Here is a 17,942-nt window from a genome sequence, read left to right as displayed (position 1 = left end):
TACAGCATCATGATTGTCGCATCCGTGTTTGGCGACATCGCGGTGAACGCACATTGGAAGTGTGTATTCGTCATCGCCATACTGGCGTATCACCCGGCGTGATGGTATGGGGTGACATTGGTTACACGTCTAGGTCACATCTTGTTCACATTGACGGCACTTTGAACAGTGGGCTTTGCATTTCAGCAGGACAATGCGCGACCGTATGTTGCAGGTCCTGTGATGGGCCTTTCTGGATACACAAAATGTTCGACTGCTGCCCTCGCCAGCACATTCTCCAGATCTCTCACCAACTGAAAACGCCTGGTCAATTGTTGCTGAGCAACTGGCTTGTCACAATACGCCACTCACTACTTTTGATATACTGTGGTATCGTGTTGAAGCTGCATGGGCAGCTGTAACTGTACATGCCATCCAAGCTCTGTCTGACTCTATGCCCAGGCGTATCAAGGCCGTTATTACGGCCAGGGGTGGTTGTTCCTGGTATTGATTTCTCAGGATCTATGAACCCTAATTGCGTGAAAATGTAATCACACGTCAGCTCTAGTATAATATATTTGTCCAGTGAATACCCATTTATCATCTGCATTTCTTCTTGGTGTAGCAATTTTAATGGCCAGTAGTGTAGGTTAACTGAACATGTGGAATGTACAGTTTAATTTCATCCTTGCCAAAAAAATTGTTAGTACCTATATCAAAGAGTTTAGCGAGTTTTAAGACATTTCTTTTCAAATTGCTTCTAACGATTTTTAATTTTCGCGACTTGTTCCTTTTGTTGGTAATTTTCAAGCAGTCCTTATATGCGACCCTGCATAACTGTACGCTGGAGAATGATTGGCAACTGGAACTTGCTGTGATAAAGACAGTAGGACTGGTTGATGTAAAATGAATTTTTTTGTCCTGGAAACAGAATGCTGCCGTTATGCAGCTATAAGACATTCATTGTACTGCCTTCACTCACCTGTATCGCGAGCCACTGCAGAATGCAGACGTGTGAGAGCAGAGACGCGCACTTACCACTCGCGGCTCCTGTGTGTTGCAGTTGCGAGCGTGGAGGGCAGCGTGTTCCACATCAAGCGCGTCAACCGGCTGCACATGGGCGCCTACCTGTGCATCGCTTCCAACGGCGTGCCGCCCAGCGTCAGCAAGCGCATCATGCTCATCGTACACTGTGAGTACGTTCATCCCCTCTGTAGACCACCAGCTTACCTCATTCTTCACACAAGATCACAAACCGGTACGGTACAAGAGCTAAGGATCGTCAAGGAAAAGATTTTAGATACACTTGTCTCAGTAAGCTGTGTTTAACAACCCAGTAGCGGCTTTAATGTAATAAAATAAAAATAGTTGTGGCTCCTTTTCTTTACTATCACTGTAATGTAATGGAATGAATATGAGCCGTGACTTACATAAAAAATAAACACACATTAATGCAGTGGCTCAGCATAAAAGAGAAATAACTAATGTAGGAATCGACGCGTATAAGCACTTAGTAAACTAGCTAAGTTCTCAGGGGTTACGGAATTGTAAATACTGATTTGTTTAACTGCCGGCCGGGGTGGCCGAGCGGTTCTAGGTGCTACAGTCTGGAACCGCGCGGCCGCTACGGTCGCAGGTTCGAATCCTGCATCGGGCATGGATGTGTGTGTTGTCCTTAGGCTAGTTCAGTTTAAGTACTTCTAAGTTCTAGGGGATTGATGACCTCAGAAGTTAAGTCCCATAGTGCTCAGAGCCATTTGAACCATTTTTTAAATATTAAAACACCACAGATATTCCTCAATATATACCTAGTCGACGTCAAGTTAAAAGTCGTGTGCTCATATCACCAGAGAATATTTCACCAGTCCGTTCACTCTACAACAATAAATTCCGTAACTCAAAATCGTGGTTTCGTCTTTATTTCCAATAAGAGACAACAAACGTAGATTTTGCAAATAAAATCTTATACCAGAACTAGGATTCTGTGACCAGGGCTTCCTGCCTAGGATGTTATCTCGCAACTTTGAGAAAATCTGAAAATGAATCTTATTAAATTATTTGTAGCGCCCGCCAGGCTCGTAGAATCTGAAAGAAAGGTTTAGTTTTCTAACCGGTGGAACGTCTCTACGATGACCTAAAAGAAAGTTCTTCATTATTTTTTAAGATGGCGCCTAACAATGAAGAATTTCTGTTAAGGCCCCTGTCTGCTCTAGACAAGCAAGGTTCAGGATTACAAATGATTTCAACACGGACACAATTTTTAAGACACAAACAACTCTATTTTCGGTTTTGTTAATAACTTACATTGGCTGATACAGTAAGGTGAACTTTCGTTAAACGCTCCTTATGGTTCACGTCCAGATCATAAGCCAAAAAGAAGAATAGTAATGACGAAAGTGGTCAGAGTTCAAACACAGAATCTCAATTCCATGGAATAGGCATGCATTGTAGCATAATATATCGTTCCTTGGTAAAACTCGCAAGTTATTCATACAATACTTATCGTAAAAACATGTAATCTATACATTTCACGTTTATGTCCACCCAGGAGAAACAGTAAACGGCGCTAACATCTCATTAATGGCCGAATGACAACAATTACTCAAGTTACTCGTGCTTCTCATGAGCGTATCTAGGAGTCTCATTACCACGCAGGTTTGAACGCAGCAGTGATTTAATAGGCATGATTCTATTACAGATGGTATGCAGTTACGTTCCTCCGCCATTAACTACGGGAGCCTTTTTTTATATTCATATGTTTTGTGAGTGGTCTGATTCGACCCACCACGAATTGTTTTCTGCTGCCAACCTCTTCAATAAGGAGTAGCACTTCTACCCTAAGTTTCAAAATTGTGGGGGATGTGTTCCAGTATCTGTCTTCGCCTGCCCATTTATTTTCTTCTATAGCACCAAATTTCAAATGCTTCGATTTCCTTCTTTTCTGGTTTCCTTAAAATTCACTACCATACTCTGCGCAGACGCACATTCACAAATTTTCTTCCTCAAATGAAAGCTTGTATTTGATATTAGTAGCCTTCTTTTGGCGAGGGATGTCCTCCTTCCCTGTGCTAGTCTAATTTCTATGTCATCTTTGCCTCTTCCGGCATGTGTTAGATTGCTTTCAAGGTAACAGCATTTCTTTACTTCGTCTCCATCGTGTCACCAGTTTTGGCGTGAAGTTTATCGCTAATCTAACTTTTGCTGCTCGTCATTCCCATCGTCTCTCTTCGGTTTACTGTCAATCCGTAGTGCCAGCAATTCTTCTTCACTTCCACTGAGGACAGCACTGTAGTTAGCAGGCGTTATCATTGATATCCTTAGTCCAGGAACAATAATCCTACTTCTGAACCTTTCTTTTATTTCCGTCATAGCTTTTTCTGTGTATAGATTTAATAGTAGGGGCGAGAGACTGCATGCCCCAATAAAAACTTATCAATTTAAACGCCACATCACTCGAACTTTCGGTAGCTGTCTCCGTCATTGTCATCAGGAGTTAAAGTTACTGACTGTCGGAGATGGGGCGGTGTTTCACTTATAGGTATTCGCAGAACTCGAATCTAACAGCCTATTGCAGCTCCAGCCCGGGATCGAACGACGTAAGGTAGTGCGAGAGGCCAGGACCACGTTTTAAACTTTCGCTCCCACCTCCATGTAACCGTTAATCATTCGCCTTTACTTTCGGTGTACAAGACAAAGCCCGCCCTCATGCCCTGTTAAGAGTGTACTCATGTTCTCTGTTAAAATTGTTCCTGTTTAATTTCTGCTACCTCATTTAGAATCACAATATGATGATGCATGAGTTAAGAATTTCATCTTTTCAATTTGTATTTTACGTCCATTTTCTAGGCTTTGTTCAGCCGCTCCCGATTTCTCAACTTCCCTTTGTTTAATATTTCATGTGTGATCAGCACAACGCTCAGCAAAATTACGTGTGGAATGTCCCAAGCAAGCTAGGGCGTTCGCAGGGGCACCATACACGCCAGGAACTCGAAGACCTACAGTGTCTTCCGCGGGGCGTAACCTACCTCCTATCTTGGAGGCGGACGGTAAAATTGGTTCAAGTCCTTGTCTCTGCAGAAGGCGTCCTTTCTTGCTAGCCGTTTCCCCATGCATGGAAGAAATGCAGCCTGCTTGGAGGCTCCCTCCGATTCACGTGACATCTTTCATCGGTGGCACCTGGTTGATATCGCAGTCTCTCCTTTCCTGTAACAATTTTCCCCGAACACGCTTCCCAAATGCTGTAATTCAGACTGTATGTGCTCGTCGTAAGAAATACTCTCTGCCCTTTATACTAATGTATTTATGTCTGGTTTCGTTTGTACAGGGTAGTGAAAACTATTGGCGTATCAAGTATTGATCAGTGTGCGTAGATTTCCTGTACAGTGTATGACCAAGTCAGCCTCCTGCCTATGGCTAAAAGATCCAAGAACGGAAGCCAGCCATCCCTCTCCATCTCAGACATAATGTTGGGATGGACACAGTTTAATGTGTTTAATGAACTGTTTAAGTGCATCTCCACCATGAGCCCATTCAGCAAGGTGTCGTCAACGTACCGTAAGATGGAACCTCACAAAATTCAAAACTTGCTCCTCTAAGTGCTCCGTAAAGAAGTTCGCGACGGGTGGAGGCTGTGGGGATCCCATGGCTGTGCCATTCATCTCCCAATAGTCGTGCGGGGAGTTTGTTGTCGTTAAGGCATGGCAGAACAGCCTGACATTCCCACTCGTAACTATTACGCCGAAACGTCCATGGTGCCTTGTACCGGAACCTTTGTAAAAAGTGTCCTTTTGTGCTAGCTATATTTTCTTGATGGCCTCAATGACTGCTGGTTAACAACGAGGTATTCGTAGTGTCCCAGTTTGCCTGCCATTAACTCTGCAAGGTGTTTTACAAATCTGTAGATGGGAAAAATGATTGCATTGACTTGTGCCTTGAGGAACACCATTCTTGCGTATCTTCGACAATCCATAAAGCCAGGGAGACCTGGCTGCACGTGGTATCAATTTCTTCACTACCTCTTCTGCCATACCAGAGTCCTTTAACAACTTCACTGTGTTTCTGACGATGGCCTGTGATAGATCGCGACTAAGCTTTCCATATTTGCCTTCCAATGCAGCATCTTCAGGTGGTAGTTTTAAGATTTCAGGACGATACTGGCATTTTCTTCGTCGGCTGGTAAGACAACCAGGTCCTTCTCACGTAATAATTGCAAGCCACTTCGTTATTCCTGGCTAATAGTAGATTTAGGTGAATTAGCTTTCGGTAGTAACCTGACACCCTCAGCTACGTCGCGTAAAAAATGCCCAATGAACTGCGCTATTCCACTAACAATATCCAATATTGGTCGCGGGTTTGATGAAAAGTTACTCAGCGCTGCAACAGAGCCGACATTCAGTTCTTGGTAGGAAAGATTAACAACTATTCTGTGTGTGGGCCTTCTTGGACTCTACGTCGGCATGACTGCGAGATTGTGTTACACTTCATCGCATAGAAAACGGACATAAAATACAATCTGAAAATACTAGTGTCTTGGCCCATGCAGCTTCACAATGGGATTCAGCTATAAACGAGGTCGGAGAAACCAGTAGAGATTGAAAATACCGCTTCGTTTATAAGGATTTTTATTTTTTAATGCTTAGATCACGACAGGTTTCCGGCTATTACGTATCATCAGGTATGATACTGAAAATAAAGAAGAGAGCGAAGCTAATAATAATAATGACACTCACTAGTACATATGAAAAAACAAAAAAAGAGGTACCACATAACATTTTTGAAAACAACGGTCGGGCTAGATGCGGTAAACCATGTCAGTGCCAAAGCGTCACGAGGCAATACAAGGTCGACTGCCTGGGTGAAGAAGACTGTAATGGAGACCAGGACACTTAAGTTTTGTGCTATGACCCCGAGTGGTGCGATGGACGAGTAGAGGACGCGGTGTACGTTTCACTAGCGAGCGCAGACCACGAAGTAGCGTACACGAAGTAGAAAGTACACTGGTAAACTAGATTGTCAGTAGAACTGCCATCTACTGACGGGAAAAATAAGACGTGACCAACAAGCCCCGCGGTTCACAATTTGAACTAGAGATAGGTCGCTACTTAAAGCACTAAACCGTAAAATTATTTTTTTTCCTTTCCTCGAGTGACACGCAAATTTTAATGTAGTTGGGATGCATGAGGCCACGAGGAATAACGTATCGTAGTCATGAGGTAAAAGAACAAACAAAATCATCTTGCTAGTAGGCAAAATTGAAAGTGGCTTAACCTGAAAGTTTTCACTGTCAAAAAGCCCTATACTATTTAATAGCTAGTAGCAATTGCAATAAACTGACACATTAAATCCTGGAGCAATAAAGAAAGGTAATAAAACTACGCCGCCACTCAGCAAAGCTTCCGTAAAGTGAAACGTGATACAAATACATTTTACGTCATGAAAGGCAAATTTTAATTAAGTGAGGACACACATAATGACGCACAATAACGCGCCACAGACAAAGGCTAAATAAACGGATGATAGATTTCTATCATAAGAGGACAATTTACAGATATTGAAGATAGAAACTGGATAGATCTTGAAGTCCTCACTGTGGCAAACAGGCACATGCTGCTTTGTAGCTAACTCTAATTAAGGGCCACCAAAGCAATGGTGAATAGACTGACCCAGTTAAGATGAACACATGTATAAAGTTTAATAATCCAGAAGGAGAATGAAATGAGGTGGGACGCTCTCACAAGAACAAAGAAAAGTTATTCAATAAGGCTGCGTGCTTCAGCGAAGTTTGTTCATTCAAAATGCACGACGGATTAAGGTTAATGCTGCGGATAAATTCAATTTCTTCTAAGATATTTAAAATAGGGCCCTTATGTTGAATATGTAAACAAGCTACAATCCGTGTTCATATCTGAGATGGAATGATTATAGTCTTTCAAGTGATTGGTGAGGATGGATTTAGAACTGCTAAGGTCCTGATGCTTTCTGAACCGTATGCTAAAGGAGCGGCCAGTTTGGTCCATGTAGGCGGAAGGACACTCACTACGTTGGATGCGATGGACATTCGATTGCACGTAGCGATTGCTTCTCTAGTTTCGTGGTGCTTTACTAGGTGTCCGACCTTACTGGGGCTATAGGGGACCGGAATGACCCCTCTTTTCTAAGCTATTTACCAATGTAACCTGCAAAAAAAGAATTTTTTTTTTGGTCTACCATTACTGAAACTTCCTGGCAGATTAAAACTGTGTGCCGGACCAAGACTCGAACTCAGGACCTTTGCCTTTCCCGGGAAAGTGCTCTACCATCTGAGCTATCAAAGCACGACTCATGTCCTCTATTCACACCTTCACTTCTGCCAGTACCTCGCTTCCTACCTTCCAGACTTTACAGAAGCTCTCCTGCGAACCTTGCAGAACTAGCACTCCTGGAAGAAAGGATATTGCGGAGACATGGATTAGCCACAGCCTGGAGGATGTTTCCAGAATGAGATTTTCACTCTGCAGCAGAGTGTGCGCTGATATGTAACTTCCTGGCCGATAAAAACTGTGTGCCGGACCGACACTCGAACTCGGGACCTTTGCCTTTCACGGGCAAGTGCTCTACCATTTTTTTTTCATTTTGTTCCTTATTGATCGTTGTGTTTGGTCGTTGCGGACGTCGCAAGACATCCTGTTCAAGTTCGGTGGTTGATCATTCCACTCAGTTTTATTATTACAGAGGCCAACCGGCTCTCTGACCGAACACGCTGAGATACCGTGCCGGCTACCATCTGAGCTACCCAAGCACGACTCGCGCCCCCTCCTCACAGCTTCACTTCTGCCAGTACCTCGCCTCCTACCTTCCATCCTTTACAGAAGCTTTCCTGTGAACCTTGCAGAACTAGCTCTCCTTCTAGACTACCATTACTAGTAGATGATAGGTTAATCTGGTAGCGATTGTTAGATGCGACTTTCGACTGCATTTGCTGAAGAAGAACGATAAAGTTTGGCTGGTGACCATTAGCATGTGCTTTAAATTTAATGACATCCAACTCGTTTCTTGCACATCTTGTACAGGGTGATTATAATTAAAGTTAAACTTTGAAACCGCTGTAGAAATAACACCACTGGTCTGAATGATGTCAAATTGCAACGGAATATTATTGAAGAAGGTGGAAAACGTATGGCAGAAGAAAAATAAGTAATTACAAAATGTAGCAATAGTGGCGCTCTAGGCGTCATAATTTAATAGTGGTCGACTACATATGACAAATGAATCAGACAACAATGCCTAAGATGTAAGTTTGACGTTAAACACACTGTAATACTCAGTGTACATGGGTGTAGAGGTGTGATACTGTTATTTACGTAAGCCCATCCACCACGGCAAGGTCATATCATGTCAGAAGGGAAAAATCGGTTTTTAATTGTCCTGAGGCCAAAAACCGCATAAAAAGCATCAATCACATCGGTTTTTAATTTGTCCTGAGGCCGAAAACAGTATAAAAACAATGAATCAAAAACAAATCGGGTTACTAATTTCCGTGTGACTGGCGCAAAACATGTTTAGTATGCTGTCCACCGTTTTCTGCAACAAGCTGAAATCGAGAAACAGCATGTTTCACAACTGCTCGAAGTATTTGCGGGTTCACTTTCAGAATGTGTTGCGCAATGCGTGCCTTCAACGCAGCTAAGTTTGCAATCGGAACACTGAACACAATACCTTTCAGATAGCCTCACAGCCAGAAGTCACACCGATTACGACCAGGTGATCCGGAGTCCAGGCTGTAGGGAAGTGGCGGCTGATAACTCTAGAATTTCCGAAATGGCGCTTCAGGAGCTGCTTAACTGGATTTGCAATGTGCGGAAGTGCGCCATCTTGCATAAAAAGGATCTCATCCCACACATCCACGCTGTTGGAGAGCTGGAATGATGTGGTTGTGCAAAAGACACTCACAGCGCTTACCAGTGACGCTACAGGTAACAGGACCGGAAGCATCTGCCTCTTCGAAAAAATATGGACCTATGATTAATGATGCCGTAAGCCAGCACCACACAGTGAGGATTCAAATGGCTCTGAGCACTATGGGACTTAACTTCTACGGTCATCAGTCCCCTAGAACTTAGAACTACTTAAACCTAACCAACCTAAGGACGTCACACACATCCATGCCAGAGGCAGAATTCGAACCTGCGACCGTAGCGGTCGCGCGGTTCAAGACTGTAGCGCCTTTAACCGCTTGGCCACCCCGGCCGGCTCACAGTGACGTTTTCAGTATGAAGTGTTACTGGTTGATTTGTGTGTGGATTTTCCGTTGTCCACATTTGACAATTCTATGTATTGACATATCGTATTACAGTAGATGGAGTGGGCTGCGTCTGTCCACAAAATATTCTGCGGCCAATCATTGTCCACTTCCTTGCGAGCAAGAAATTCTAAAATAAATGTCTCCCTCTTGCTGGCAGGGCAACAGAAAGCAACTCGTGCACATGGGTAATTTTTAATGGATAGCAAAGAACGATGTTTTGTAGAATTTTACGCACCATGCTCACGGCTATGCCCAATGTTCGGGCAATTCTCCGTGCACTGCACGTTTTCACACTACCACTCGTGTCCTCCTGCATTGCTGCGGCCACTGCTTTCTCTGACGTCGAATCAATTCGTTTCCTCCCTGTACCAGATTGCTCACCTAAAGAACCGGTATTTTCGAATTTCCGAATCATTTTCTCCAGACCTACGGCAGTTATCGGACCAATGCCGTTTTTCAAACCATTCAGTGTCCGGAACTTCTGCAGAGCGAGGTGGGCACAGCCACCATTCTTGTAATACAGCTTTACAAGCAGAGCGCGATCTTGCATTGAGACAGTCATGGAGAACGTCGCGGACGCGAAAGGAGGAAAAGCCGTGCACCCGGCCTGTTTATACCAACTTCAATGGGTCGTGCGCATGACAGGTATTTTCATTGACGTATGCTGACATATACAGCGCCATCTATTGATGAAGTTTTACACTGTTTTTTCTTCTTCTGCCATACGTTTTCCCCCTTCTCCGATAATATTCCGTTGTAATGTGACGTCAGTCTGACCAGTGGTGTTATTTCAACAGCGTTTCGAAAGTTTGACTTTAATTATAATCCCCCTGTATATTACACGTTTTTCCCTACAGCTTAATGCTTCTCAGGATGTCGATTATCTTGCACCGCCTTTCCGAAGGCTTTTCCTAGGTCGACAAATATTGTCAATCGTAATGTCAGATTTGTCTCTTCGGTACCTTTGCCTTTCCTGAGAAAGAGACTGAGACTGAGAAAGAAATAAATAAGCCAGGAATCGTTTGCCTACACTCTACCTTATGCTGGCCCAGTATCTGGTAAGATCTGTAGACTCCAATGGAATACATTTCGCTCCCGTCATCAAGATGTAATGTCAGAGATTGTCTGGGTCTCTGAAAGCCGGTGTGTGTCGCATTCCACGCGAATGTGTTATGTCTTACGTGGACAAACAACAACAGCGAGACAGGCTATTAAAAACGTCCAGGAGATGCACCATGAACATCAGCAACATATCAAAAATGGTTCAAATGGCTCTGAGCACTATGGGACTCAACATCTTAGGTCATAAGTCCCCTAGAACTTAGAACTACTTAAACCTAACTAACCTAAGGACATCACACACACCCATGCCCGAGGCAGGATTCGAACCTGTGACCGTAGCAGTCCCGCGGTTCCGGACTGCAGCGCCGGAACCGCTAGACCACCGCGGCCGGCTCAGCAACATATCCTTATGAAACAACCAAGTAGAGCAGCTGTCGATGAGCACTGCCTCGAATATTATCATGAAATCAATAACGGTTAGGCCAGTATCGTGATGCAAATGCCGAGTTTCTGGGACGGCATAATTAGGAAGTTTATCGAAATAAATATGCCGGAAAACCAAATAAACCGGGACTGAGATTTCCGTCAAAGTAGACTTGGTGGCAAAGACTCTGCTTATTTATATCTCGCCACCGGAGTGGTAAGAATGGAGAGAATGTGCATTACACACCAGTTCGGGTTCTGTAAAACAAAAGATTATCAAATGAAGAGAGGGCGTGGGGAGTCGAATTCGGGCAGAAATAGCCGCTCGGAAACGACAGTTCATAGTCCGGTTTGGATCCAGGCAGCGGGTACATACAAAACCAGAACTCGCAACGTCGAAGTAGACGACTGGATCGTTTCCAAAATAAATAACTTGATCAGCTAGAATCCTGGTACAGTGGTGTTCCAAAACGAACAGCAAAAGTTTTCGGTAAGAGCTGTTACTGTTTTGTGAGAGATGAAAATGGGCTACGCTCGAATAAAAAATATAAGTACATGTCTTTTACTAACCCTCCGCTCTTAACTCTGCAAGTACCTAACAACCGATGGGCATCTAATGAAGTGATATTGCGGGAAGAAGGGTGTTAGGGGGCACTCGCTTGCGGGAATAATGATAATAATAGGAAATGAAATCCTTTTGCTTAATGCCAGACATAGATGGAGGAATAAAATTTACCAACAGCACAAAATCCGAAGCCCTGATCATTTAAACTAATCATGGAGGGAATAAAAAGGCAGAGATTCTTGTGTCTCTTCACGTTTTTCTGGGGATGGATGTAATCGTTGAAACAACCGGTTTTCAGTTACATCGCTTTTTCCTTCACGGCAGTTTAACCTCACTGTTATAACCGCTCAAAATAACCGGTTTCCGGAATAACAAATTTCGGTTTTTTGTTCTTATTATTTCCTTTAGCAGACGTACAAGGCAAACCAAGGGAGAAAAATTTTGTCTCTCTCAGTTTCAAGATATACAGAATCAAAATGTTGAATTAAACAGGCATATAAGAGAAAACATAGTCTGTTCACCGTTCGCTGCTTTTCTCGAAAAGTGATAAGCGGTTGAATACTAAAAAAAAATCTACAGTATTCTGCTATTGATTCTAATTTTTTTGAAACTGCTAAAAAATCATGTAATCAAGGATAGATGCTCAATTTGTACATTACGAACAGTCAATGCTAAACAGTGACAACGGAGGCTGAAGAATACTGTTTTACTTGTTAATTTGTCTGTTCTCAAGGGCTACAATATAATGGCATATTATGCAGACACAGGTAGCAGGCCAGTTACTTATCATTGTTATTGAATGCTATGGATGTATTATTGTTAAGTTTGTAGTATCTTACTGTTATCATAATTTCCTTCCTCTTATTGTTTCATAGCAACAGAAAAATGAAGCCTTGTACTTATTTGCTACGTCACTTCGTAAAAATATTTCCAGACCAAGGTTGGTGCCTCTCTACAGTACAATGAATGTCCGGTAATCGCAGCGACAAACTACCGTATAGATCAGGTGGGCTTAAGTCTTGCACGATGCACATACAAGCGTCCCATAGGCCACGACACACAGCAACGGGGACATTGTTGTCTCAGCAAAGCTGTACTAATTTTTCTGTCATGTGTATGTTGCTTGTTTCTGTCGGCGTTGTTACTGAAATAAAACTGATTGCTTTTCCCATTTTCTACAATAACGCAATATTTCAAAGCAATGCAAGTTTTACGAATAAAAATTGCCCCTTTTCTTTAAAAAAAAGGTTTATTTAAAAACGAAAAATTTTATCACTGCTGCTGTGGTTGGTTGGTTTATCGGTTTTTTACTCGGTTATTAGTAAAACATAATAATCAGTTGCTATAACCGAGACTAAACAGATAACCAAGAAATACCGGTTATTCAGAACTAAAATATCGGTTACGTTTTAAACGGTGGGTTTTTCTCATCCGTACGTTGTTCTACATCCAGTTTCCGTATTGAGGTTTCTCAACACTAACGAGTTACAATGCTTTAAAACTGCATACATCGATATTAGTGTGATGGTCTCACATTGTAGACTGTCGCCCACCATTTTTAATGTATGGACTGAGCATTGCACCCGGAGAAAGGAAAGAATTTCTCTAGACCCTAGCACAATGGAAAACGGAAACCTGAATAACTGAACTCCTCTATCGTTTAACTTGCACGAACAATTTTAGATAACGTCGAAGTACTCATGTGAGCAAGACGCTCATTCCTAGACAAACTTTTCTGCCTCCTCCACTGTACTGTAATATTTTATTCTTTACACATAAATGTTTTGGCAGTACTATTAGATCTCAGACAACATGACGACATCAGCATTGTACCTCCTTCCAATGTCTTAGAGCACACAGAAATTGGGTAGTTAATTAAATTTACATAATGGGCTTGCATAAAACCCACCTAGAAGACTGCTAGAGCGTAGCCTTGTATTCTACAGCCTATTGCTACCAGTAAGGCTCGCTGTAACCGACTAACATTCTATCACCTATTCCAACGAATTGCACTGTGTGTAATTGCTCGTTGATGACTTTGTCCCGAGCGCTTTTGAATATCTCAAACTGCTCCCATCAACTCATGGCCTATGAAGGGTTTGAAATCACAGTACTGAGTTTCGATAACCCTTGAAATTCTACTAACTGCACGAAGTCACTTGTAATACACGTATATAATGGGAATCAGGCAAGCATAACACTCTTGCACCTCTTTCTATAATAATACTGAGAGGTTGACTTTGTTACGAAAGTATCAATCGTCCAAGACATATTAAAGTGTCCTTACTGGTAGCATAGTGGTTTTAATAATTATGAACTATCTGCATGTAGCCCCCAAAACATGTTTTTGATTCATTGTTATACTGTAAGATACTAATGATAATAATCAACAATAAACAGATTTTGTATGCTTCCTGTTACTTCATGGTACCTGTGCAGTTCCGCCAATGATCTGGATCCAGAACCAGCTGGTCGGTGCCTACGAAGGTCAGGAGATGACTTTGGAGTGTCACTCCGAGGCCTTCCCCAAGTCCATCAACTACTGGACGCGTGACCACGGGGAGATCATCGCTCAAGGTCAGTCATCACTTATATTCTAATACGTAATTAAGAAATAACTGTCAATCAGCAAGGGAATCCTTCAGTATCCTAACAAACAGTTACAGCATTTTGTCTCCAGCTTTCTATTTCAGTACTGTTACTGTAAAAGTCCTATTTATCTTGACCATCCGCAATAACTTTTGGTCCGAAAGCAAGATAATGTTTCCAGAAAATGATGTTTAACTACCAATTGGACATTAATCAACACGATTGCCTTCCTTGTAACTTTATTATGAAAATATGAATATCTGTACCTCTTTTTGGAAAAGCAATCTATATTTCGTCAAGAGCAACTGAAAAGCAGATCACAGTGTACCATTGATGTAAACACGACGTTACTGAAATCATAACAGAAAATTGGCTTTGACTCACTTTATTTTAAGTGCTGTTAAGTATAAAACTTTACGAGCTTGCTATCCAAATCACTGATAGGTAAGTACAAAGTAATTTAATCTCGTTATCATGTAGTCAATGGTTTGATTTTTCCTGGAGATAGTTGCCTTTTTATTTTAATTAAATACTTATTATCGGACTGCAATGTTAACTGTTTACTGTTGTAATTAAAACAACATTTTCATTATTAATTACTAATTATTTGAAAAGGCGAGTATTCGTAGTGATATAAATATTTCTAATATGATCATATTTGTGGTTTAATATTATGTTGGATTTTCTTGATCTCTAGAAATAAAAATGTATTTACCTTCTTCTTAATCGCGCCTAGTTTTGGATTAAGTTTTAATTCACTAGGAATACTCCCTTTTCATGTGATTAGTAATTCAAAATGAAAACGGTGTCTTGAATCGAAATATTATGATCCGCTTCAATATTTGCTATTTAACATCTAAGTCTGATAACAAATACTGGCCTCAATGAAAAAGTTAGAAGAAATGTGTCTCCATCGAAAATAGAACCAGCGAACTGGTGATTACGAGATTTAACACTACCCACTTTTTACTTGACTGGTGTAAAATCTTTCGTACAGAGATATACTACCAAACCTAAAGTTGATTTACTAGATTGTTTCGAAAATTGAGAACTGCATCGTGGTCAGGAAATCGCAGAGGTCCGGTCTGCAAGGGAAAGCCAAATCATACTAAGTGGAGTAATTACAAATAAACTGCGAAGTGTAAGTTTTACGTAGCAAAATAACGTCACAGACGTATGTCTACTTTTGGCATATGATTGTTTAGTACACTTTTAAGTGACTTACTCGTTTACATAAAACGTGTTTATGTTATTACTCTGATGTTTGTAAATACGCCGGAGACAAAAACACTGTAGTGAAAGAGCACGTAAAGGGTATTCAAGTTTCAAAAGTGTTGTTTTCTTTGTACGGGATACGTTCTCCGCCAACAGCAAAATATTCTGCGAGGAATTCTTCCAGACGCAGTGAAGTTTTATTTTCGTCCTGGACAACGTGAAAAATACAAGCTAAATGGGATCTCGAGGTTAAAGCGAGTCTAATTTTGAAACAGCTACAAAATGAAACTGGTCTTAAAGTGCGTTATCTGCCTCTGTTTCTCTCTTTGCATTCATTATGCTTGGAATCTCATCAAATCGTTTTCCATTACCAGTTAAATACTTTGAATTCAGAGATTCTGATTAATTTCGCCCAAGCTTCCCACAGGCTTCCTGGAAAATGAAATTTACTTGCGTATGCTTGAGGACAGATTCTGAATAGTGCACTTTATGTACAGTAATTCTTTGCCACGAATGGAACACACATTTTAAGCGTAACTTGGCTGCACAGTGTACTTTCATAACCTTGAAACTTCCATAAGACATGTCATGGCGGACACAGAAATCTGGCCAAAAGTATGTGATGTTATTAACAGCTATCAGGTTTTTATATCTTCCAAGACATTTACGGTTAAGCAGTTTTGTGCACAATCAATTCATACTGCTCGTACTGTTATTAGGAATGAAAAAACTCACGGCACCACGTAATATTCTGAAATATATTTTACAAACCGTTTTCCTGCTGTTACAATGTCACCAAGGACAAAAATAAATATTTGTGGTTGCAAGGTTGTTGTGGGATGAAAGATTTTAAACTAGTGCTTCTAAAAAGTGTATCAGTTGTTTTCCAATTATGACAGTTGAAGAGGAATTATTCCAGTAAAAATGCTATGTATATGTATTTAGCTTACTAAAATGTCTGACACATTAAATAATGAATTAGATGACAAATTTCAATTGCTCTGAGAGCAAAAGTAAGTTGATTAGTACACTGCAAGCGCTGCTGTCGCATCCCAAGGATTTGGCTGATTAAGATTATCTTGTCCTTAGCATGTCTAATATTACAAACAGGTAAAACATTATAAGTGAGACAAAACAGGTAAGTGAACAACTACGATTACACAAAATGAAATTTTGAATAAAATAATTTTGGACATAGGGCCGCGTAATTGTAACTACTACTAAAGTAACTAAGCTGACGTTTCGACTGATTTGCTACGGTTCTCTTCAGGGCAAGTGAGAGTACAATAACTGAAATAAAGGAAAAGTGGGTATCTGTAGATATCCTCGGAGTAGTGAAGCAACTTATATCACTTAATAAAAACAAGACTTCTAGTCCAACCAGTATACCAATTCGGTTCCTTTCAGATAAGCTGATGCAATAGCTCCGTACTTAACAATCATATACAACCGTTGGCTCGACGAAAGGTTCATAGCCGCGTGGGATTAGCCGAGCGGCCTAGGGCGCTGCAGTCATGGACTGTGCGGTTGGTCCCGGCGGAGGTTCGAGTCCTCCCTCGGGCATGGGTGTGTGTGTTTGTCCTTCGAATAATTTAGGTTAAGTAGTCTGTAAGCTTAGGGACTGACGACCTTAGCAGTTAAGTCCCATAAGATTTCATACACATTTGAACATTTGAAGGATTCGTACACCAATATTCAAGAAAGCTAGTAAGATTAAAAATTACAGGCTCATATGATTAACGTAGATACGCAGCAGGATTCTGGAACATATATTGTGTTTGAATATTATGAATTCTCCCTACGAAAACGGTCTATTGACACGCAGTCAACATGGATTTAGAAAACATCGTTCTAGTGAAACACAACTAGCTCTTTACTCGCATGAAGTGTTGAGTGCTATTAACAAGGGATTTCAAATTTATTCCGTATTTCTGGATTTCTGGAGGGCTTCTGACACCGTACCACACAAGGAGCTTGTAGTGAAATGGCATGCATTATGGAATATCGTCTCTGTTATGTGACTGCATTCGTTATTTCCTGCCAGAGAGGTCACAGTTCATAGTAAATGACGGGAAGTCTTTGAGCAAGACAGAAGTGATTTATGGCGTTCCAAAGGTTCGCAGAAGAGTTTCTGTGAAGTCTGGAAGGTAGGAGACGAGGTACTGGCCGAACTGAATCTGTGAGGCCGGGTCGCGAGTCGTGCTTGGGTAGCTCAATACAGTTTGTGTTTACTCCGGTCGCTGTAAGTGCCGTTTTCCTTCTAGACCACCACGGCGCACAACTATCGGAGGAGGACTTCGCGTTTCAACTTTTGTTTCGACTTCGCCCGACCCAAGGCCCTGGAGGTAGAAGGATTTATTCGCGATGAAGTTAAAATGCCACCAACGGATCTAATTGGTATCCACCTGTCCATAGCTAGGAGCACCGTATGCGTCAAAGTGATCAAAGATTTGGCCTGCGACAAGGTGCTTGAAGAGGCAAAACGTGGACTGCGCTTCTGTCATTCCGACGGCAACGTCGGACCCGTTACCGTCGAACATGCAGGTCTCGGCATACGGACGACAAGGATCTACGAATTGCCGTTCGAACTACCCGCAGACGTCGTCACCGTGGCGCTCCGTCCCTATGGCAACGTTCTGGAACATATCGCCGAACGATGGGTTCAATTTCAAACCTATCCCGTTTTAAACGGTGTCAGACAGGTCCGCATCGAGTTGCAGAAACACGTGCCTTCCTATCTACGTACCGGAGGCTGCCGTACCATTATAATGTGCGATGGCCAACCTCGAACCTGATCCGGTTGCGGGAAAGAAGGTCATCTACGGTCTG

At 41.9% G+C, this 17,942-nt stretch overlaps 1 protein-coding gene across 1 annotated transcript in view; it reads left to right on the top strand.

Moving 5' to 3' along the window:
• Positions 1–17,942, top strand: part of LOC126121493 (lachesin-like) — a 1,285,782-nt gene that overhangs the window by 1,104,340 nt on the left and 163,500 nt on the right. Inside the window, exons 5-6 of the mRNA XM_049915084.1 lie at positions 1,043–1,171; positions 13,749–13,886. Of these exons, the coding sequence (XP_049771041.1) occupies positions 1,043–1,171; positions 13,749–13,886 (267 nt within the window). The remainder of the gene's footprint in view (positions 1–1,042; positions 1,172–13,748; positions 13,887–17,942) is intronic.

This window comes from Schistocerca cancellata, chromosome 1 (genome assembly GCF_023864275.1).
Source record: "Schistocerca cancellata isolate TAMUIC-IGC-003103 chromosome 1, iqSchCanc2.1, whole genome shotgun sequence".
Classification (NCBI taxonomy): Eukaryota; Metazoa; Arthropoda; class Insecta; order Orthoptera; family Acrididae; genus Schistocerca; species Schistocerca cancellata.
Note: the sequence above shows the minus strand (reverse complement) of the source record. Positions and strands in the feature narration are given on the sequence as shown.